The sequence below is a fragment of the Notothenia rossii genome (genome assembly GCF_949606895.1).
Source record: "Notothenia rossii genome assembly, contig: scaffold_115, whole genome shotgun sequence".
NCBI lineage: Eukaryota > Metazoa > Chordata > Actinopteri > Perciformes > Nototheniidae > Notothenia > Notothenia rossii.
In genome coordinates, this window is record NW_027639938.1 from 12,928 (window position 1) to 38,067 (window position 25,140).

A 25,140-nucleotide genomic window follows, 5' to 3' on the forward strand; every position below is an offset into this window, starting at 1 on the left:
TTGAACGCGCTGTCTTTAAACAACTCTCCTGTTATCTCCATCAGAACAACCTTCTGGATCCGCACCAGTCTGGTTTCAAGGCAGGTCACTCAACAGAAACTGCTCTCCTTGCTGTCTCTGATGAACTGCACACTGCTAAAGCAGCCTCCCTCTCCTCTGTCATCATCCTTCTGGACCTGTCTGCTGCATTCGACACAGTGAACCATCGGATCCTCCTTCGCACTCTCCAAGAACTTGGAGTTTCAGGCACTGCACTTTCCCTCCTCACCTCATACCTCAACGACCGCACCTACAGGGTTACTTGGAGAGGGTCCGAGTCCGACCCTTGTCAATTAACTACAGGGGTCCCTCAGGGCTCGGTTCTTGGTCCCCTCCTCTTCTCCCTGTACACAAACTCGCTCGGGTCTGTCATTAGCCCGCATGGTTTTTCATACCACTGCTACGCTGACGACACCCAACTAATTCTGTCCTTTCCCCGCTCAGAGACCCAGGTCGTCGCACGCATCTCTGCTTGCCTAGCAGACATCTCTCGGTGGATGTCTGCTCATCACCTCAAGCTCAACCTTGACAAGACTGAACTGCTCTTCCTTCCGGGAAAAGATTGTCCCACTCTTGACCTAACAATCAACATCGGCACCTCTGTTGTTTCCCCGACTCAGACTGCAAGGAATCTGGGTGTGGTCCTAGATAACAAATTGTCCTTCACTGCAAACATCGCTGCTACAACCCGCTGCTGCAGATACACGCTTTACAACATCAGGAGGATACGTCCCCAGCTGACCCAGACATCAGCGCAGATTCTGGTCCAGGCTCTCGTCATCTCACGCCTAGACTACTGCAACTCCCTCCTGGCTGGTCTACCTGCATGTGCCATCCGACCTCTGCAGCTCATCCAGAATGCAGCGGCTCGTCTGGTCTTCAACCTTCCCAAATTCTCCCACACCACACCGCTCCTCCGCTCCCTTCACTGGCTTCCAGTAACTGCTAGAATCCACTTCAAGACACTGGTACTTGCGTACCATGCTGTGAATGGATCTGGCCCTTCCTACATCCAGGACATGGTTAAACCGTACACCCCAGCACGTGCACTCCGCTCTGCGTCAGCCAAACAGCTCGCTGCACCCGCACTGCGAGGGGGACCCAAGTTCCCGTCAGCAAAAACACGTGGGTTTGCTATCCTGGCTCCAAAATGGTGGAATGAGCTCCCCATTGAAATCAGGACAGCAGATAGCTTACACATCTTCCGACGCAAACTGAAAACTCATCTCTTTAGACTCCACTTCGAGCGATAGAATTACTAACAAAGCACTTATATACTAATAAAGGGCTGGCTTTCTAAATGCCAGTTGAGTAGCACTTGAAATGTTTGGCTCTATGAAACCTGATGTACTTATATGATTCTGTTTTCTTAAAGGTTGTATCTTCCTGGTCGAATGCACTTATTGTAAGTCGCTTTGGATAAAAGCGTCAGCTAAATGCAATGTAATGTAATGTAAAAGACGTGCCGGAAGAGGGCGGGGATTGGATAACGTCTATCCAATCACCGGTTTGGATGTTGCGAGGGCGGGACGACCAGTGGCATCGGAGGAACTGCGCAGCTCATGTACACACACACACACACACACACACACACGCACACGCACACGCACACGCACACGCACACACACAGAATTAACAGCCCCAGGAAGGCAGCGGCTGTAACAGTCTCAGTGGACTTCACAGTTTGTACAGAATATCAGTATGACAATATGACACCCTCTGTCCTTAGACCCTCACATCGTACAAGGAAAAACTTCCAAAGAAGGAAAAACTCCACAGTTTAAAGGGGAACATGAGAGAAACCTCAGGGAGAGCAACAAAGGAGGGATCCCTCTCTCAGGACGGACAGACGTGCAGTAGATGCCGTTTGTAAGTCGAAAAGATAATACATTTGCAACATAGGTAGACCAAATGTTTGGAAATGTTTGGAAATGCATGTGTCTATCATATGAAGATGAATCCACGAGGATGTCAACAATCCTGTGGGATCCATCAGGGAAGTAGTATGATGAGAGTCAGGCAGGACCACAGTGACAGGTTCAGCCACGACGTAGAGTCTTTGGGCCGAGTACAATAACTTCAGTTTTGGCCGTGTTTAACATAAAAAGACTTAAGTTCATCCACGTTTTTAAGTCCTTGAGGCATTCTTGAATTTTATTTTAATGATTGGTTTCATCAGGCTTGATGGTTAAATATAGTTGAGTATCACCCGCATAACAATGAAAATGTACAGAGTGATTCCTTATAGTATTGCCTAACGCAGGGGTCGGCTATGGATAAATCAAAGAAAACTACCGGAGGAACACAGGATGCTGGCCGGCGCCAGAACAAATCTAAAGGGAGGGCATATGATTTTCATGGGAGGGCACACAAAACCGTCATGTGCTGCGGGCCTGCGGCCCTCTGAGAGGGAGTTGGTTGACAGCTAAAAAAGCTGTTCTTTGAGCGGTTGCTGGCCCAATAGTACTTGTTGATGTGCTGCAAGGCAGCGTCTGTAGTGGAGGCACCGGCGAGGAGGAGGAGGAGGATGAGGATGAGGAGGAGGATGCTGGCGGGGGTGGTACAGGGTGTGGCAACGCAGGTGGTGATGGTAGGGGCACAATGAGCTGTGCCTCGGAGGACAGCGTTGGTGGCGGCTGCCTTGATGAGTCAAGGATTGGGCTCGCTAACTCAGCCCCGGGGTTTGCCGAGGTCAAGCTTGTGACATTAAGGCGTGCTGCTGCAACGGCAGGTGCAGGGCCGCAGCAGCACCATCGGCTGCAGTTCTTTCATCGCTATTTCGTTTTAATAAATCCTCAGACCTTTTAAGCCAATTTCTGATGTCCATTTTGTAATTCAAACAGAAATGGGAGTCTACAGAATGCACAATAAACAAATCCAGAATAGAGAGACGAAGTCACACCCATCTACTTCCGGTCCATGGGACCTTATTTCGGAAAAATAATGTATTGAAGTCAATGGAGAGAAAAAACTTATCTTTCGTCCCGTTCAAAAATAATTTCCATGTCAAAAAAGTCACAGTTTGTCGTAAAACTGTTGAAATATAAGACTATGAACTATACGCAACTAGAAAGACTACAAATCCCAGAGTCGCGTAAGTGATATCACAATTGTTTTCCTCCACTAAGAGATAGCTAAAATCAGCGCCATATAGATATAATCTAATAATTTATGGCGCTGGCTAAGATAAAATAACATGCCTGTGTGCTTAGTACCAGGTTGTTATCATACCAGCAATGGGTCTTGCTCGTTCTTTCGCTTCCCGTCTGATGAAAGGACCAGGAGTGGCTAGATCAAGTTAGCTACCTAGCCAGTAGCTAGCACGTTAGTTAGCATTACAGCCTTGTCATTTTTATTAGCCTTAATATGAAGTAACATTAAGTAACCCAAAATGTTAAACAGTAAGAGTAGTAGTCATATTTCGTGAACCCTTTGAAGAGTACTGTCACCGGTGTGATCATTCTATAATACACAATTTAAGCCCGGGGGAGAAATTCTAACGCTAGCATCGGCGATCGCCGATCTTTTCTACTTCATGCCATCTGCACAAATGGTTGACATTAAACATTAAAAAGACCAGGCAGTTCAGAGAGAATCAAAGGAAGGCAGGCAGCTTTGCATGACATTCTTCTGGACGTGTTTCATTGTGGTGATAGTGAGGGTAGTCAATCGTTTTGTTGACAAGACTGTAGTGACGGCCATCTTGGTGACGTGTGTTGTTCTGCGAGACCAGAGATGTAGTTCATTGGGCGTTTCACACAAACAAATGTGTTACTTCAAAGTTTTACGACACATTTCTTTTTTTGTTGACTTGCAAAATGATCTTTTAAATTGACCAACATCAGATGTGTAATTTGTGGCACAATTCAAACGGGATCGAAAGATAATCTTTCTCTCTCCATTGACTTCAATACATAATTTGTTCGAAATAAGGTCCCATGGAGCTCCCCCGGAAGGGGAGGGACTTTGCCACTCTTTAGGCGGAGTGTGACGCTGTGATTGGTCTAAATGTGGACGAATCACAACAGACACATGAATTTATTTGACGTAGCCTGCGATTTTTTATTTGAGTTACTATCTGACATCACATACATCGTAGCATAAAAGTTCACACTTTATTTATAATAAAAAAATATATATTTTTTTCTAATTTTTATAAATAATAAAAATCGTGTTTATTGGGGGAGGGCAGGAATGTCAAATGGGAGGGCCAGAGTAGTCGGCGGGACCTCCAACGGGACAGGACACAGGGTGGGCAGGACCCCCGGCAGGAGAGTAGTCGGCGGGACCCCCAACGGGACAGGACATGGAGCTGGCAGGACCCCCAGCGGAACCTCCATCGGCACAGGACACAGGGTTGGCAGGACCCCCGGCAGAGGAATCGTCGGCGGGGCCTCCAACGGCACGGGACATAGGGTTGGCAGGACCCCCGGCAGATGAGTAGACGGCGTTGCCTCCAACGGCACAGGACACAAGGTAGGGACTTGAGAGGGAACTCGAGAGGAGCCTCGAGAGGGAACTCGAGAGGGAACTCGAGAGGAGACTCGAGAGATGACTTGAGAGGTGACTCGAGAGGGTCCTCGAGAGGTGACTCGAGAGGTGACTCGAGAGATGACTCGAGAGGGGACTGGAGAAGAGACTTGAGAGGGGACTCGAGAGGGAACTCGCGAGGTGACTTGAGAGGGAACTCGAGAGGGTACTTGAGAAGTGTCTTGAAAGGGGACTCGAGAGGTAACTCGAGAGGAGACTTGAGAGATGACTTGAAAGGGGACTCGAGAGGAGACTTGAGAGGGAACTGGAGAGGAGACTTGAGAGGTGACTTGAGAGGTGACTCGAGAGGTGACTCCAGAGGTGTCTTGAAAGGGGACTCGAGAGGGGACTCGAGAGGTAACTCAAGAGGAGACTTGAGAGATGACTTGAAAGGGGACTCGAGAGGGGACTTGAGAGGTGTCTTGAAAGGGGACTCGAGAAGAGACTCGAGAGGGGACTCGAGAGGTGACTCGAGAGGAGACTCGAGAGGTGACTCGAGAGGTGACTTGAGAGATGACTCGAGAGGGGACTCGAGAAGAGACTTGAGAGGGGACCTCGAGAGGGAACTCGTGAGGTGACTTGAGAAGGAACTCGAGAGGGGACTTGAGAGGAGACTTGAGAGATGACTTGAAAGGGGACTCGAGAGGGGACTCGAGAGGGGACTTGAGAGGGAACTGGAGAGGAGACTTGAGAGGTGACTTGAGAGGTGACTTGAGAGGTGACTCCAGAGGTGTCTTGAAAGGGGACTCGAGAGGGGACTCGAGAGGTAACTCAAGAGGAGACTTGAGAGATGACTTGAAAGGGGACTCGAGAGGGGACTTGAGAGGTGTCTTGAAAGGGGACTCGAGAGGAGACTTGAGAGATGACTCGAGAGGGGACTCGAGAGGTGACTTGAAAGGAGACTCGAGAGGGAGCTGGAGATGTGGCTTGAGAGGGGACTTTAGAAAGAACTTGAGAGGAGACTTGAGACGGTCGGTTCGCCAACAGTACACGGGGGGCTGGAGTCGGCCGGAATGTCGACAGGACACGTGGAGCTGGCGTCAGCCGATACGTCGGCCGGTACATCGGCCTGTACGCCGACAGGACACGGGGAGCTGGCGTCGGCCGGAGACGAGGGGCTGGAGTCTAAACCATGGCTACTGGTGCCAGGACTGAGGTTGGAACCATGGCTGCTGGGGCCAGAACTGGGGCTGGAACCATGGCTGCTGGGGCCAGAACTGGGGCCGGAACCATGGCTCCTGGGGCCAGAACTGGGGCTGGAACCATGGCTGCTGGGGCCTGTACTGGAGCCGGAACCATGGCTGCTGGGGCCAGAACTGGAGCTGGAACCATGGCTGCTGGGGCCTGTACTGGAGCCCAAAGCATGGCTTCTGGGGCTAGGGCTGCTAGCTTGGACCTGCGACTCCTTATCTTAGGAGCCTTTTGGAGGCTCTGTGGACCTCCAAAAGCCAGACGAGTTCCAGAGAATGGCTCCTGGACAGGAGCAGGAACTGGGGAAGAAGCAGAGGCCGACCCCAGACGGAACACACCGAGGCGTACGGCAGGGAGCTAGCATGTCTGGGGCTAGCAGGTCGGGAATCACACACCGAGAGGAAGTCCAAAATCCAGCCAGGTAAGAATTTCACTAAACCTGGTTTCTCCATAGCCATCTGGTGCGCCTCAGCCACAGCAGCATCTCGCTGTTGAACTCCAGACGCTCCCCTCCACTTATCAGAGCAGCCAGCCAAAGAAAAGGAAAAACTGAGTAATTTTCCAACTCAAAAGGATCTGCTGGGCCCATCCTTGGTGAGTTCCTTCTGTCAGGGTTGAGTGAGGCAAGCAGGACCCAAATGCAGATAAACAGAAAACACCTTTATTTCAAGACTACAGATACAGAGCTGAACACTCTTCCCCGTGAACACAGTCAAACTACAACAAGGAACTCACAAAGACTAACAGAAAACACAGAACCTAAATGCACACAGGACTAATCAAAATCAACAAGAGACAGGTGAGGAGGGAGGAGAAAACACAGGGGCACCAGGTGAACACAATCGGGTAATCAGGGAGGGAAAACAGACAGAAAGCAACAGGCAACACAGGGGGTGAACACTTTTCAAAATACAACAGGAAACCAAAGGCAGAAAAAGACAAGACAAAACACAACACAGACAGATCGTGACAGGTTTAGAGCAGGTGTGTCAAACTCAAGGCCTGGGGCCAAATCAGGCCCGCAACTTCATATTATGTGGCCCCACAAGAACTTGCAAAGAATATAATATGTTTATTATAGTTTCATGCTACTTTACAGAAGCACGTTGCCCATGAACGACATGTCCCACAATGCATCTCAAATTTGACTTTTTCTCAGAATTTGACTTTTTTTGTCCAAATATGCTTTTTTTCTTAGAATTAGCCTTTTTCTCATAAATAGATTTTTTTTTCAAAATGTCACTTCTCTTTTTCAAAATGTCACAATCAATGTTTTTCCAGAATATGGCTTTTCTTTTAAAATCATATTGTGACATTCTTACTGAAAAAACTTCTGCTTTGTGACGTATTTAATTATGAAGTTATTACCCTATCCAATAATAATCCAATGCAGAGGCAATAATTACTTACTGTGGGGTTTTCTCTGGAAGTTTTTCCTTGTACGATGTGAGGGTCTAAGGACAGAGGGTGTCGTATTGTCATACTGATATTCTGTACAAACTGTGAAGTCCACTGAGACAAATGTAACATTTGTGATATTGGGCTATATAAATAAACATTGATTGATTGATTGATTGATTGATAATGTAATATAATACATTATTTTATATATATTCAATATTTATGTCTTTTTATATAGTCTTAAAGTTACAACCGGCCCTTTGAGTGCAACCATAATATTGATGTGGCCCGTGAAGAAATTGAGTTTGACAACCCTGGTTTACTTCAGAGGAAAGAATCATTGAATTCAATTGTTCAAGGTTTATGGTTGAAAAGCATTCTAATTTACTATCTAGTGTAATATTAGAACTTACATTTCCGGGAGCTGTTGATAACAGCCTGATGCCTGGTCAAAGGCAAGAGGTCACTAATTTTGTTTCTAAGAGTAACAATTGTATCATTAAAAAAGCACATAAAATCATTACTACTGAGTGCTATGGGAATAGAAGGCTCAATAGAGCTGTGGCTCTCTGTCAGCCTGGAAGTGCTGAAAATGTGCTTCAGTGCTGAAAATAAATCTTGCATTATTCGTATTCTCATCTATTAATGAAGAGTAGTAGGCTGCTCTCGCTTTACGCACTGCTTTCTTATATTCATTGAGAGTAATATGCCAAATTAAACGCGATTCTTGAAGTTTAGTGGAATGCCATTTTGTCTCGACTTTTGCTTTATTTTGCGGGTTTCGGCATTATGCCATCGAGCTAGTCTATGTTGTTTTATTTTCTTCTTTTTCAAAGGAGCAATAGAGTCTAAATTTGTTCGCAGTGCATTCTGTAACACTATCAACAACAAGATCAATTTGGGGTGGTGTACATTTTGTATAAGTTTCCTCCCTTACATTCAGATATGCTATCGAGTTATCGTATTTTTTCTTCCTTAAATTTGGCTCTAGCACTAACAGGTTTCTGCTGCAGGAACTTTTGACAAATGGTTTGTAAACTATTAACAGTACTTCAAAAGTTACAAAAAAATGGTCGGATAAAGCAGGATTATGCGGTTCGACTAATAGTTGCCCAATTTCAATACCTTATGTCAGAACAAGGTCTAGAGTGTGATTATAACAGTGTGTTGGTTTACACTCTGACGGAAACCAATATAATCTAATATAGAGTTAAATGCAACAGTAAGGCTATTTTTATCGTCATCAACATGAATATTAAAGTCACCTACGATAATTACTTTATCTTAAGTACCAAAGTTGATTAAAATTCAGAGCATTCTGATAAGAATTCTGAATAAGGACCTGGTGCACGGTACACTGTAACAAATAACATTGGCTGCAATGTTTTCCAGGTCGGATGCGTAAGACTAAAAACAAGGCTTTCAAAGGAGGTATAATTTTATTTTGGTTTAGCATTGATAAGCAGTGGTATAGTGGGCGTTGGACGCGGGGGTACGCCGTACCCCCACTTATTTGGAGCATGATCTTTTTTTTAGTAGTCTAATAAATATAAAATCATTGCTAGTGTTATCAGTTGCAAGTGTGTATTGTAATAATGACAAAAACATAATACATTTCACGTGTGTGTGTGTGTGTGTGTGTGTGTGTGTGTGTGTGTGTGTGTGTGTGTGTGTGTGTGTGTGTGTGTGTGTGTGTGTGTGTGTGTGTGTGTGTGTGTGTGTGTGTGTGTGTGTGTGTGTGTGTGTGTGTGTGTGTGTGTGTGTGTGTGTGTGTGTGTGTGTGTGTGTGTGTGTGTGTGTAAAGGCCCTGTATGGTGGCCCTGATGTGCAAGACACCACAGCATTTCACAAAACGCCACAGTATTTCAGAAAACACAACAGCATTTCAGAAAACACAACAGCATTTCAGAAAACGCCACAGCATTTCAGAAAACGCAACAGCATTTCAGGAAACACCACAGCATTTCACATTGGACGGAAAGGGTATTCCTTTAGGGAGAACACTTCTTGTTTGTGATTGGACAGAGCCAGCCAGAGAAGCACTGCTGTGATTGGTTGTTTTTGCTGCCAGTCAAGAAATGACGCTTCGTGATTGGTCAACGCCCGACAGCGCAATATGTCCCAACCGTGGTCCCAACACATTAGCCGTTAGCACAAAGTCAGAGCTCACAGCTCCTCATATCTGTTCAGAAACTGGACAAAAGTTAAACATGTACAAACAAACCACAGACTGTATATGTCATGGTGAATACAGTCGCTGCTTTATTTATGTCTGTATGACGTTCTTGTGAGTGTGTACGGAGCAGCTACAGGTTAGTTTAGCCTAATGGATCCGATTCCATTCAGAAAACACGCATTTGAAAAGCTTTTCGCCTGCCGTCTTGTCTGCAGACTTGTCAAAGCGTTAATTCATGGTTTTTACTAACCGTTATCAGTATGTAGTTACTTCGGCATCACTTTGAAACGTGTATTACAATTACATCACGGTCAAATATGTTCATTTGGTTGTAGTTGGTATCTCCCATAGGATTTACATGGAGATACGCCCCGCCCCCTCTCCAGCGCGTCTTGTTTGAATGACAGGAGCAAACACAGCTGACAGCCGCGGTGTAACTCGAGCGATTAGAGCGATGCGAATATTGGGTAGTCTACCATAGTATTTAAATCGAGATAAGCCCCTTAAAAACCATGAATTAATAAAGCATTAATTCTGTGTTTACTCCTGTCATTCAAACAAGACGCTGGAGAGGGGGCGTGGCGTATCTCCTGTATCGGAATCGGATCCATCACGCTAAACTAACCTGTAGCTGCTCCGTCCACACTCACAACAACGTCATACAGACATAAATGAGGCAGCGACTGTATTCGCCATGACATAGACAGTCTGTGTTTTGTATATGTTTAAGTTTTGTCCAGTTTCTGAACAGATATGAGGAGCTGTGAGCTCTGAGTGTGTGCTCACAGCTAACAGCTGATGTGTTGGGCCAAGCGTCATTTCTTGACTGGCAGCAAAAACAACCAATCACAGCAGTGCTTTTCTGGCTGGCTCTGTCCAATCACAAACAAGAAGTGTTCTCCCTAAGGAATACCCTTTTCCGTCCAATGTGAAATGCTGCGGCGTTTTGTGAAATGCTGCGGCGTTTTGTGAAATGCTGTGGCGTTTTCTGAAATGCTGCGGCGTTTTCTGAAACGCTGTAGCTTTTTCTGAAATGCTGTGGCTTTTTGTGAAATGCTGTTGTGTTTACTGAAATGCTGTTGTGTTTTGTGAAATGCTGTGGTTTCTTGCACTTCAGGGCCACTGTAGCCCTGACACACCAGGCCGAAATCGGCCGTTTTCGTTAGTCGGACGACGAAGTGTTCCCTGTCGCCCAAACTCAATTTGGTGTGTCCCGCACCGCTGGCCGTGACACGCCTTATTTGGCCTTTCATGGCCGTGCGTCGGCCAGAGGCAGTCGGACGAAGAAATCACTCTGATTGCCTGTTCAGCAAGCGAATCAGTGCATGAGAAGCGAAACGGAAGTGAGGGACGTAAACAAACGCTTTAAGAAGGCACGAAGAATGTCTTCCGCAAGCAACACTCCAATGGCTGATAGGTCCAGTAACGCACGAGACATGTTTTCGATGGACGAGAGTGAAAATGGAACGTACACGCTATTTGTTGTTTGTTTATATGAGTCTGTTCTTCTTCTCTGTCTTCCGGTTGTTGCCCTCTTTTGAATGACGAATACACACTACCGCCTCCTGCTGGTAAGGAGAGTTATTGCCACTCACGCATGCGCAGTTCGTACGTGCTACTTGGCAGTTGGCTAAAGTCTTTGTGGTGTTTTCCAGTGCGACTGTTGGCCAAGAAGCAGGAGACGTGAGGCGACACAACAGTCGTGTTCCGTCGGGACGTGTTCTTTGGTGTCAGTTTGGTGTGTCAGGGCCTTAAGAGACCACATTTAATCTTCCTGTTTTGTTGCAATGTACTGTAGTAGTTGTTACATTTACGTTTATTAGATTATTACGTATGACACCTCTATTAGGTTTTACTTTAAATTGTCCTTGGGCAGACACACACACCGTTAATATTGGGTATTTTATTGCGTTCGGGATTCCTATATATGACTGCCAAGGAGACAGACGCGCAGAGAAGCGTGTAAAACTGCGACTCCGCCTCCTGGTCTCAACTCCAGTTTGTCATGGATTACAGTTTTTCTCGATTGCTAACACACATTTTTCGTTTAATTACTCAGTTTCTCAGAACACTAAACACAATTCACAAAACCACACAGCCAAAGTGCAAAACACCTAATTTCTCCTGTTAAATGAAGAACTGCACTCAAAACTACATAAACACTTACCAAATGCAAACTTTTGCACCAAATATAACACACTTAATTCATAATACTAGATTGTTTGACCACCCAACTACACACTTCTGAGCATAATCTAAAGTACTTTCATCTTTTATGGGCTATGCTCTGTGCATAGAGGTTTCTGCAGAGAAAGATTGCTTGAGTATACAGAAATACAGTAAATGAAGAAATACAAATGAGTTGTTGAAAGAAATCACATTTTATTCAAAAATAACATTGTGCAACATGCATCTCAGCACATAGTTACTATGCTTCGGATATCTCTAAGTGTGATGGCATTGTTTGCCAAAACCCAGTTTGTAACTGCTGCTTCCTGTGCCTCATTAAAAATCCTTAGCCTCCCACCTGCACCTCTTTTGTGGTTGGTCAGTGTCTGTTTTGCATAAAAGTAAATTTACCACAGTAAATTGTGCAGGATTTGTGTACAGTTATAGTATGCAACATGCAACATGCCTACAATTCAATTACAGTAATGAAGTAAATACGTTTCACACAACAGATATAAGCAGTGATATATCATGAATTATGCAGGGCTAAAAACTGGTAACTAACCTGTTTTCAAGTCTAATCGTCCAGGTTACAGAGGCAACAGTAAATCGGCTTAGATTAGGCTGAACCCTCTGTCCAGCCTCTCTCATCGTCAAACCATGGTTGGTAACATTTCATTTCATTAGAGACTCTTCCTCCTCATCTCACTCTCAGCCCAGCTCTTCCTCTTCCTCTTGCTTCCATGTTGGCTTCCATTGTTGCTGTAAGAAAGTACTCACCTGTGGTCTTTTTATAGTGCTAACATCCTGATTGATGAGCCAACAATTATGCATTCAGGTGTTTGGTCAGGTGGAACGTGTTTCTTGATCATTGGTCCATGTGTGAGGCATTTTGAATATCAGTGTTTTAAACCTGCTAACACGTGACTTTATGTCAGATTCCTGTGTCTTACGTGGAGAAACGTGTGCAGTGGTTTGCAAAAAGTGCCATGTTGATTTGCAAATTGTGTGAAAAACTGAAAACGTGTTTAGAGTTTTGGAGATTTGAGCCAATGTTTTGCTCTTTGAGTGTCAGTTAAAATAATTGTGCTTTATGTATAATTTTAGTGTGTTAGCAATCGAGAAAAAATGTAAGTCCACAAAGCCCTGAAATGTTTGCTCAAATTAGATTTGCATCTTCCAAAGTAGGATGAATGCCGTCTCTCTTAATCAGACCAGGTTTTCCCCAGAAGGCTGTCCAATTATTTACGAAGCCCACATCGTTTGCTGCGCACCACCTAGACAACCAGCGCTGAAATTATGACATGCGGATATACATGTCGTCATTGATCAGATTGGGGAGGGGACCAGAGAAAATGACGGTGTCTGACATTGTTTTTGCATATCTGCACACCAACGCCACATTAACTTTGGTGCATTCTGATTGGCGTAAACGAACATCATTACCACCGATGTGAATAACAAAAATGTATTTACGTTTATCCTTAGCCAGCAGATTGAGATGCGCCTCAACGTCGCCCGCTCTGGCCCCCGGAATGCATGTGACTGTGGAGGCTTTGGTCTCTAAATTCACGCATCTCATAATGGAGCTACCAATAACCAGAGTTGGCTTTTCAGCGGGTGCCTCGTTGAGTGGGGAATATCTGTTAGACGGGTTGGTGGGGACCTGTGGGTTTCGCGTTATGTCCCTTCTGAACAGTCACCCAGTCTCCCGGCTGCTCGGGAGTTGTCGGGGGATGGCTAATAGGAGCTACTTCTTGCCGGTCCGCACCGACTAACATGGGCTTTACTGTAGCTAAGTTACTTTCTAAAATGCGGAGCCGGGCTTCTATGCCTATGATTCCGGCCTTCAACCTAGCAACTATACTACATTTAATACATGTATCGGTACCAGTAAAGGAGGTAGGGAAGTAACCAAACATGAGACAGGTAGAGCAGGAAATAGCACCCGAGGGTGGGGAAAGAGCCATGGCTAGCTATCAAGCTAAAGTAGCTACCGTTTAGCAAACCCGAAAGGATTGTAAGCTACTGTGGAGTTACATTCGGTAAGAGAATGAGAGTTGTGAGTGCTTAAGCTGTAGTAACGTGTGATTACAACGTCAGGTAGCTACCGTGATCAAGAATTTTAAAACGATCGATTTAAGATAATATAAGCTATCAGCAGCAGAACAGGCACACAGGATACCCGGAGATGACAACAACAACCGGAAGTGACAACGCCTAACTTCAGGGAAAACTCGGGGTTTCCGGTCCTACGAAGCTGGTTCTCTTTTTAGCAGGCTAGATCTCCATGGTAACTTATGCTGTGCAGCTAACCAGGGGGGTATACTACGAATCTAGTTCAACCTATCCTGGATATGTTTTGAGTTATCCGGTTGACTTAATCCAAAACAAAGCTGCTCTCGCTAAACTGTCCTACAACGCTGGCTATCAACTCGTTTGCTCAAGCCAGCCGTGTCCTATCTAGTTAGGTGTACGTTCACATAAAAGGGGTGGTATCTGGAGCATTCGACCAATCACAAACATGGAGAAGAGTACTGACAGCGCAGCGTCATACTTCCTGAATGAAAAGTATAATATTAGTCAAATATGAAGAAGTTAAACTTTAAACATCCATGACTTAAACACTTTATCCAGGATAAAAGCCACATAGCTGCACCTGCAAGGTGAATACAGCTGGTAAAAGAAAAAGTGTTTGAATGCGTACATTAACAGGTTTATGATATCACTGCCCCGTCTAAGACACGAGTGGATCTGACTTTAATTACATTTGACTCAAGTGTTTCGTCAACTTAATGTGTTGCTTAAAATAATACTTATGCATACAGTAGGCCTATGTGACACTGTGAGTGTTGCACAGCCAGATACGGCTCAGCTGATTCATATAAGGAAATAAATGATACATTATGATGTGATATGAATGATAATGGGACACATCGACGTCTGCACTCACAGTGCCGCTGACTGTAGGCAACGTAATGTTACTTTGATCCGGTTACTTATGTTGAGGCAGATATTTAATTAAGCTTTCTTAACATAATAGTATAATAGTTATAATAGTCGGATTGCTCTGAAGATGGGAGGTGATGTTCTATTCATTTTCACGTTCACACAGTCGGTGATTTTGGCCGGCCGTCTTTCCTGCAACGGCAGTTTAAACTGTATTTCCTCTGCACACTGAGCTCTGATGTGTCAGCAGGCGTGGTGCTTTCGCTGAGTTGATCTCTTATCCTGGAACATATCCTGCATCGGAGCACAGACTAGGTTCCAGGATAAGTCACCATGGAGATCTAGCCCGCTAAAAAGTGAACCAGCTTCGTAGTACCGGAAATCCCAGAAGTTATCTTGCTAAACGAAAATCCTGCTTCGTAGTATACCCCCCTGGTCGGGACCAGAGGCCTGTACTACGAAGCTGGTTCAACCTAACCTGGATATGTTTGAGTTAGCCGGTTGGCCTAATCCAAAACATACGCGCTCTCGCTAAACGGTACTACGACGCGGGTTATCAAGTGGATCGCTCAAACCAGCCGTACCCTATCTAGTTAGGTGGCTCTGGGTGCGCGTTCACATGAAAGGGGTGGTATTTGGAGCTTTCGACCAATCACAAACATGGACAAGCGTACTGACAGCGCAGCGTCATACTTCCTGAATGAAAAGTCAACTATAATATTAGACATATGAAGAAGTTAAACTTTAAACATCCATGACTTAAACACTGTATCCGGGATAAAAGCCACATAGCTGCACCTGCAAGGTGAATACAGCTGGTAAAAGAAAAAGTGTTTGAATGCGTACATTAACAGGTTTATGATATCACTGCCCCGTCTAAGACACGAGTGGATCCGACTTTAATTACATTTGTCTCCAGTGTTTCAACTTAATGTGTTGCTTAAAATAATACTTGTGACACTGTACATTAAGTGTTGCACGGCCAGATACGGCTCAGCTGACTCAGATAAGGAAATATATGATACATTATGATGTGATATGCCGCGGACTGTACTTGATGTTACTTTGATCCGGTTACTTATGTTTTTGACGGATATTTAAGTAAGCTTTCTTAACGCTAATGTTATAATAGTCAAATTACTCTGAAGATGGGAGGTGATATTCTATTAATGTTCACGTTCACATAGTCGGTGATTTTTGCTGGCCATCTTTCCTGCAACGGCAGCTTTTCTGTATTTCCTTTCTCCTGTAATGTGACTTGATCGCTTTAAACTCCACACACTGAGCTCTGATTGGTCAGCAGGCAGTGCTTTCACTGAGTTGAGCTCTTGGCCTGCAACCTAACCTGCTCCGGGGCAGGTTAGCCGCACAGCATAAGTTACCATGGAGATCTAGCCTGCTAAAAAGAGAACCAGCTTCGTAGGACCGGAAACCCCGAGTTTTCCCTGAAGTTAGCCGGCTAAGCGAAAATCCTGCTTCGTAGTATACCCCCCTGGCCATGCAACACTCACAGTGTCACATACTGTATGCAGAAGTAAGTTAACGAAAACTCGAGACAAATCCACTCGTGTCTTAGACGGGGCAGTGATATCATAAACCTGTTAATGTACGCATTCAAACACTTTTTCTTTTACCAGCTGTATTCACCTTGCAGGTGTAGCTATGTGGTTTTTATCCTGGATAAAGTGTTTAAGTCATGGATGTTTAAAGTTTAACGTCTTCATATTTGTCTAATAATTATTATATAGTTGACTTTTCATTCAGGAAGTATGACGCTGCGCTGTCAGTACGCTTGTCCATGTTTGTGATTGGTCGAAAGCTCCAAATACCACCCCTTTCATGTGAACGCGCACCTAACTATATAGGACACGGCTGGCTTGAGCAATCCACTTGATAACCCGCGTAGTTGTACCGTTTAGCGAGAGCGCGTATGTTTTGGATTAGGACAACCGGCTAACTCAAACATATCCAGGTTAGCTTGAACCAGCTTCGTAGTACAGGCCTCTGCTCTCATTGAACACACTCTCAGTAAACTCTACACCTACAAGCAGGGGCGCCGCCAGGGATTTTGGGCCCCATGAAATATATCACATTGGGCCCCACCACCAGGCACAGGCCACTTTGTTTATAAATTACCTCGAGGGCCGTACCAAATGGTCTAGCGGTCCGTATACGGCCCGGGGGCCGGAGGTTCCCCACCCTGCTTTAATATAACAACATTACTATTAATATCATAACCAAAATGTCGGTGATTAACAATTTGTTTACCTAATACAGACTCTCTCAACGCTTCAAACTGTCCATCATCCAAATAGACTAAAAGCAGTTTTTTGTTTTATATAGATCATTGGCTATGTGGGAAAATACTGTGTTTGAAATGTATAATTAAAATTAGATGTTAGCTTTTTGTTATATATATATATATATATATTTTGTATTACAGTCTCCCTTCAAATATGTTAAGTGGCATGTCATTCAACACAATGCTGCTCACCTCCTTCACTTGGGAGAAAAGCTGGTTCTGCCATTATGGGGGGACAAGGCTGCTGAGCTTAGAGATGGATCTGTTGGTCCTGGCACCAGGGGGAGGGACAACTGATTTAGTATGAAAAGGCGCTAAAACTGTGCCTGCATTTATTAAAGGTAGGGAGGTAAGAATGGAGAAACCAACTCGAGTGTGCTAGAATCTGAAAGTACACAACTGAAAAAAAATCTGCCCCTTCCTTCAGACTTCCTCACAGAGCCCCTCCTCCAACACACACAAACGCGCACATGACCAATGAGGGCATGAGATAAATTTGTGCACAGATGGAAGGCTGACAGGCAGGTAGGCCATCCAGTTATTTTAGCCGGGCCGGCTCAGATGATTGGTCGTGCTTTTTACAGCGCCACGGCTTCCACAGATGAAATGTTAGTATGTATTTATTGTCAAAGCAAAGGAAAGTGTTTCTGAAGTGAATTACCTACCCTACCTTTAAATGTCAGCTAAAAGAGCAGTGAAATGAAAAACCTCTGCATTTTCTGTAAAGATATTAACAGTACTTAATGTCAGCTTAGTAAAAACAAAACATTAGCTAACAGAATAATTTCCACCACTCATGGACCACACCTTTTCTTGTGAAAAACTGGGTGACATACTGTCGCCCTTTAGTCTCTTTCTCTTGTCTTTCTCTCCTTTCTCTTCTTTTCTTAGAGCCTGACTTTTTGAGTCGTTGAGACATGGTACAACACACGTACGTAGGCTAAGTACTCGCATCCCTCCTCACATGCTTTCACTCTCTGCAAGTGCCGGTGTCGGTAACAGATGTGTTCGGGGTACCATATGTGTTCGGGGTCCGTCTCTTACCAGTGACGTCACGACGTACGACATCACGACGTAATGACGTCAATGACGTCACGCATTGTGATTGGCTGTACGGTAATTTACCCTCGCTGTCTAGACGTATAGAGGGGTTTTTTGATCATTACATTACATTGCATTTAGCTGACGCTTAAGTGCATTCGACCAACAAGATAAAAACTTGAAGAAATACAATACAAACTTGAAGAAAAACAAAGACGAATGAGGAGAAGAATAAGAGAAATCGAAGGTAAGAAGTATATAACGTAATATGGTAGGTAATATGTCATATGTTCAGTGCCGTTGGTACGTTAGTTCAAACAGTAACAACGGACTATTTTTCTTAGCGAATGCATGTCAATTTAAATCAACACATACAACTATTTCACATGTACAATATTTTCTTAGCCCTAATACTTAATACTACTTATTTCGTTTTGATTGTTATATTTGATTATATTATATATTATCAAGAAATGATATATTATATATCAATATGATATACTTTTCTATATAATAGATTATCAAAACAAGTATTTATTAAGTAAGGGATAATGTGCAGCAATCACAATCAAGTCCACAATCGAATCCATAAAGACAAAGTAAATCTGTTTACAGTTGTTTCATATGGATGCTGAGAGGTATCCATATACCTCTTCATTTTGCTCTCAAAGTGCACCAGATTGATGCATTTGACTTCAATATTTTAAAAAAAATCACTCCAAAGGGAGTGCCTGTTCTTCCTTCTCTCTGTCTGTATCTGTGTATTCTCATGTTCCGATTAACCCAGCCAAATGTTTCTTCTTTTGTGTCTATATCGACGCCGGGATCTTGAGTCGAGGCTGATCCTCTTGCTGTGGTCCCGCATCCTGGATCCTCTATCCTGAGTTCTGGATTAAGTCGTGGACTTCGGGTCGTGGCTGAATCTGTCTCTGCGGTCCTGCCTGGGTCTCGTCGTGCTGCCTTCCTGAAGGCTCCCACAGGATGGTTGACATCTTCGTGGATTCATCCTATTATTATAGACGCATGCATTTCCTAACATTCGGTCTACCTACGTTGTAAAATGTATTATCTCTTCGATTTACACACGGCATCTATTGCACGTCTGTCCGTCCTGGGAGAGGGATCCCTCCTCTGTTTCTCTCTCTGAGGTTTCTCCCATTTTTCCCTTTAAACTGTGGGTTTTCTCTGGAAGTTTTTCCTTGTACGATGTGAGGTTCTAAGGACAGAGGGTGTCGATTTCTTCTCATACTGATATTCTGAACAAACTGCTGTTGTATTAGCTGTAAAATTTCTTTACTGTAGGGTATTTTTATTATTTGTACAGCACTTTGGCTCGACCAAAAATCGTTTATAAATGTGCTATATAAATAAAACTTGATTTGATTGATTTGATTTGAAAGGGTGTGCGCCAAGGTTCCATGTTAGGACCAATAATTTCACCATATATGTAAATAATCTCTAATAATTTTTCAAATGCTGCTTTCCATTTTTATGCAGATGATACTGTTATTTATTGTTCATCTTCTTCTATAGAGCAAATTCTTGATTTCCTCCAGTCTGCCTTTGATGTTATTCCATCCCATTTATCTCAACTCAAGTTATTAAATGCAGACTCCAAACTCATGATATTCTCAAATGGCAAAAAGTTAACTTATTTTCTCCCCGACATTTGTACTGTTCAAGGGACTGACATTGACATTGAAAGGGTCACTACATACACATATCTAGGTTTTATTATTGATCAGAACTTATCTTTCAAGTCACAGACTGAAAATGTTGTTTTAAAATTAGGTTTCTCCTTTCAGACAAGGAAACATTTGATCTCTGCAAAGTTTTTACCAGTATTGGATTCTGGTGATCTGCTTTTCATGAATGCTTCTGACCAGTGCCTAAAGAGTTTGGATACTGTGTACCATTGTGCATTATGTTTTATTATATATATATATATTGTGAGTTTGGAATAAATATGCACTTTATGAAATGTATTAGTTGGTTACTGTTAGTAAAAAACAGTAAGGTTAATACTGGATGTTTGTTACACTTGGATATGTTTTCTGTAACACTTGTAACATAATTATTCTCCAGTTTATGCATTTGAGTGACTTGCAGTTCATGCTCGACATTCAATTCAAAACCTTTATTTATCCAGGTAAAATCCCATTGAGATCAATGATCTATTTTTCAAGGGAGACCTGCAGCAGTAGGTTCCACATGAAGACATAAAAACATAAACAACTGAACAACAAAAGGACATCATACAGCAAAAATGACAGGGATTACAATTTACATATCTATCTACATGTACAGGTACCAACAGCATCTGATTGTGGAGCATCAAACCAAGCTTTAAAAACATGTAGTGGTACCAGCTTGGTAATTTTACATTCTTTTTGCAGACTGTTCCATGTTAGTGCAGCTGCACATCTAAAATCTTTCTTCCCTAAGACAGTCCTAGCACTTGGCACATTTAATAAAACCACAGCATGAGATCTCAGGCAATAAGTACTTTCAATTTGCCGAGAGATCAGGGAGCAGATATAAGATGGTACTTTATCCAACATGGCTTTGTAAATGAAAATGTACCAGTGACTGAGCCTCAGTACAGTAAGTGATGGCAAAACCGCCTTGGTTTACAGTGTACAGTGATGCGTAAGTGCTTTACAGTTCGTCACAAATCTCAGTGCACTGTGATAGTAAAACCTTATTGTGGTGTAATTATATATCCAAAGCAGTCAGAAGTCAGAAAATCATTAGTGATGTTTAACCACTCAGAAGACAGCCCATCAAAATGAACACATTGGGACCTTTCAGAGAGGTAGTTCATATTCTACATATAATAACGGACAAAGTAAAGAATGAAGTGTAGGCTATGTTTAAATGTTCGGAATTTGACCGTGTATGATGGTCCTCTTGAGTTGCCGTACAGCCAATGGCGTACAGCCATTGCTCCGTTTTCATGTTTTTTTAACATGTTTTTCACAAACATTTTCACACGCTAGGAGCATAGGAATACTTCAATTCGGTTCGTCATGATCTGTAGATTTGCCCCCAAGCACCCCTGGATAAATTACCGTACAGCCAATCACAATGCATACAATGGGTGACGTCATTGGTAAGAGACGGCCCCCGAACACATATGGTACCCCAAACACATCTGGTACAGACACCGGTGCCGCACCGCGTTTGGAGGCAGGACCAAACTATTACATGTAAATAGAAGGGGGTGTACAGAGGCTTTGGATAATTAACTTTTGGAAGAAAATAACTTAAATGAATTATAAGTTTAGTGAGTACTTTATCAATATAACGTTCCATTAATGTTAATTATTGAGGATTGATGAAAGGTTACTTACATTTTTTTTCTTAATGTTCTAAACATTTTGGGGCCCCCCGTCAGTCACGGGCCCTTAGAATCATCCTAACTTTTCACCCCCTTATGGCGCCCCTGCCTACAAGGTAATAACATGTAGTGTATATCTGTGATGGTGATCATGTTGATTCACTGTGATTGTCCTGTGCAACTGTGTTTCAGTGAGACAGATGACAGCAGCAGTATACCGATGGCTGACAGGGCAGAGGTCAGCTCTGGACCAAGGAAACACTCCATCCACCTCGCCCTGCCAGACTTCCAGGACGCCTCCTCTGGTGTGCTCTCTCTCTGATTAAAGTCATGTCACTTGAAATTGCAGCATGTTGAATTGATTATTTTAAATGAAAAACATCGTCCTTTTCTTCTGGTGTAAATACCAGTTAGAAAGGTGAATTGTAGGTCAGTCCGAATCCCCTGGCATTTGACCTATTCTGGATTGACACTATGTTTGTCGGACACATTAAATATCAATGATCTGACTCACCTCCCCACCAGTGCTAATACCAGGGCCAGGGGTTAGTTGTATTGCCATTTAGTGAGAGGAAATCTATTAAAATGATATAAACAGAGAATGTTTGATTTTCAACCGTTGGCATATTTTAATCCCTACACCTTGCCATACAGGTTCGCTGAGTCCTACATCAGTAGCAGTGTCCCGTCTGGAAGCAGCGCTGTCTGAGGTGTCGGACATCAGCTCCACCCGTCGCCAAGGACCCACCTACATCTGGACCATCCTGGAACGAATTTGGCTTCAAGCTGGTATGGCATCAAAGACAACTCTTTTTCTTAACACGGAATTGGAATCACCATGAAAATTGTATTTTGTGATTCTGTACTTCACTCAAACTCAAAGGGATCGACCAAGTAATTAAATTTATCGTAAGAAGGATTTCAGTGTCTCAACCAAATTTCATGGAAATAAGAATCAGAATCAGAATACCTTTATTAGTCCCACAGAGGGGAAATGTACGTTGTTACAGCAGAAAGAGCCAGAGACAGCCTAATGTTACATATGTTACATGCATTAAAAAGTACTAAGTTAAAAAAAAGTTACACAATTTACAAAATACACATCCTGTAACAGTTCTTAGGATTTAGCAGCCAGGTATATATTGCAAAGTTATTAACGGCATATATATATTGTACATATAGCACATATTGCACATAGTAGGTTGGTATTTAACAGCAAGGGGTCAATAGATCAATAGTTATCAAAACAGTTCTCCCAAAACAACAAATGTCAACCTCATGAAGGTTCTAGAGGAAAAGTCAGAGGGTCATGATAGTGAGTCAGATATTGCTATCCCTCAATGCTTAAATCAATACTTTTTGAGTCCATCTCAACCAACTTACATTACATTACATTGCATTTAGCTGACGCTTTTATCCAAAGCGACTTACAATAAGTGCGTTCGACCAACAAAGTACAAACTTGAAGAAAACAGAATCATATAAGTATATCAGGTTTCATAGAGCTAAAACATTTCAAGTGCTACTCAACTGGCTTTAGATAAACCAGTCCTTTATTAGTATACAAGTGCTTTGTTAATAGTTATATCGCTCGAAGTGGAGTCGAAAGAGATTTCGGACTCTGAAGCTTTCTGCTGTCCTGATGTCAATGGGGAGCTCATTCCACCATTTTGAAGCCAGGATAGCAAACCCACGTGTTTTTGCTGATGGGAACTTGGGTCCCCCTCGCAGTGCGGGCGCAGCGAGCTGTTTGGCTGATGCAGAGCGGAGTGCACGTGCTGGGGTGTACGGTTTAACCATGTCCTGGATCTAGGAAGGGCCAGATCCATTCGCAGTATGGTACGCAAGTACCATTGTCTTGAAGTGGATTCTAGCAGTTACCGGAAGCCAGTGAAGGGAGCGGAGGAGCGGCGTGGTGTGGGAGAATTTAGGAAGGTTGAAGACCAGACGAGCCGCTGCATTCTGGATGAGCTGCAGAGGTCGGATGGCACATGCAGGTAGGCCAGCCAGGAGGGAGTTGCAGTAGTCTAGGCGTGAGATGACGAAAGCCTGGACCAGAACCTGCGACGCTTTCTGGGTCAGCTGGGGACGTATCCTCCTGATGTTGTGAAGCGTGTATCTGCAGCAGCGGGTTGTAGCAGCAATGTTTGCAGTGAAGGACAGTTTGTTATCTAGGGTCACACCCAAATTCCTTGCAGTCTGAGTCGGGGAAACAATAGAGGTGCCGATGTTGATTGATAGGTCAAGAGTGGGACAATCTTTTCCCGGAAGGAAAAGCAGTTCAGTCTTGTCAAAGTTGAGCTTGAGGTGGTGAGCAGACATCCACTGAGAGATGTCAGCTAGACAAGCAGAGATGCGTGCGACGACCTTGGTCTCTGAGCGAGGAAAGGACAGAATTAATTGGGTGTCATCAGCGTAGCAGTGGTATGAAAAACCATGCGGGCTAATGACTGATCCGAGCGAGTTTGTGTACAAGGAGAAGAGGAGGGGACCAAGAACAGAGCCCTGAGGGACCCCTGTAGTTAATTGACAAGGGTCGGACTCCGACCCTCTCCAAGTAACCCTGTAGGTGCGGTCTTTGAGGTATGAGGTGAGGAGGGAAAGTGCAGAGCCTGAAACTCCAAGTTATTGGAGAGTGCGAAGGAGGATCTGATGGTTCACCGTGTCGAATGCAGCAGACAGGTCCAAAAGGATGATGACAGAGGAGAGGGAGGCTGCTTTAGCCATGTGCAGTTCCTCATTGACAGCAAGGAGGGCAGTTTCTGTTGAGTGACCTGCCTTGAAACCAGACTGGTGCGGATCCAGAAGGTTGTTCTGATGGAGATAACAGGAGAGTTGTTTAAAGACAGCGCGTTCAAGTGTTTTAGACAGGAACGGGAGGAGAGAGACAGGCCTGTAGGTTATAACATCAGAGGGGTTGAGAGTGGGTTTCTTTAGGAGAGGGTTTACTCTTGCCTCCTTGAGACTGTTTGGAAAGTGTCCAGAAGTTAGAGAAGTGTTGATGAAATGGGTGAGAAACGGTAGAATATCAGGAGCGATAGTTTGAAGGAGGTTTGAAGGGATAGGGTCCAGAGGACAGTTGGTAGGACGGGCAGAAGTAATGAGGGTAAGAACCTCACTTGGAGAGAGAGGGGAGAAGGAGGTCAGTGTGTGGGTGGAAAGTGGGTCTTGTGACTCAGCAGTGAGTAAAGGTGAGTCAGAAAAAGAAGAGCGAATATCATCAACCTTTTTTTCAAAGTGGTTAACAAAGTCGCTTGACAGAAGAGAGCAGGGGGGAGGGGCTTTGGGGGGGTCCAAGAGGGTGGAGAAGATGGAAAATAGTTTTTTGGGATTGGAATAGGAAGACCGGATCTTATCTTGAAAGAAAGTGCTTTTTGCCTGAAAGATCGAAGCAGAGAAAGAGGAGAGGAGAGCCTGATAGGTTAGGAGGTCGTCATGGTGTTTGGATTTCCACCATTTCCGCTCTGCTGCCCGAAGGATGGTTCTATTAGCACGCAGTGCGTCATTTAGCCAAGGGAGCAGGAGGGGACTGACGAGCCTCCCGAGATGTGAGAGGACAGAGAGAGTCCAGAGAGGATGAGAGAGTAGAGAGGAGGGTTTCTGCAGCAGAGTTTGGAGGCAGGAGTTGGAACGAGTCAGAGGAAGGGAGGGCTGAGAGCACCGATGAGGCAAAGGTAGAGGGGGAGAGGGAACAGAGGTTACGGCGGACAGGTGCAGAATTAGAAGAGATTAGTTCGTTATGTTTGGAAAGGGGTAGAGAGAATGAAATGAAGAAGTGATCGGATGTGTGGAGCGGGTTTACAGAGAGGTTAGAAGTAGAGCAGTTCCTTGAGAATATGAGATCTAGGACATTGCCAGCGTTATGAGTTGGTGGGGATGGAGACAGTGAGAAAGCAAAGGCGGTTAAAAGAGATGTTAGTTCAGCTATCTTCCCTGTCTGGAGGTTGAAGTCTCCGAGAAGTACAGCGGGAGGGCCGGTTTCGGGGATGTGTGAGAGGAGAT

The 25,140-nt window shown here is 44.1% G+C and overlaps 1 protein-coding gene across 2 annotated transcripts in view; it reads left to right on the forward strand.

Moving 5' to 3' along the window:
- Window positions 1-2,606: 2,606 nt before the first annotated feature.
- LOC307027222 (tetratricopeptide repeat protein 7A-like) overlaps window positions 2,607-25,140 on the forward strand; it is a 51,996-nt gene continuing 29,462 nt past the window's right edge. The window contains exons 1-4 of one of the 2 annotated variants that reach the window (XM_079695428.1): window positions 2,607-4,515; window positions 5,557-6,181; window positions 21,331-21,443; window positions 21,793-21,927. In XM_079695428.1, coding sequence (XP_079551554.1) covers window positions 6,036-6,181; window positions 21,331-21,443; window positions 21,793-21,927 — 394 coding nt within the window. In that variant the 5' untranslated portion in view covers window positions 2,607-4,515; window positions 5,557-6,035. Of the gene's footprint in view, window positions 4,516-4,549; window positions 6,182-21,330; window positions 21,444-21,792; window positions 21,928-25,140 lie in introns of those variants that run through there. The other variant, XM_079695429.1, reaches the window with a different exon arrangement.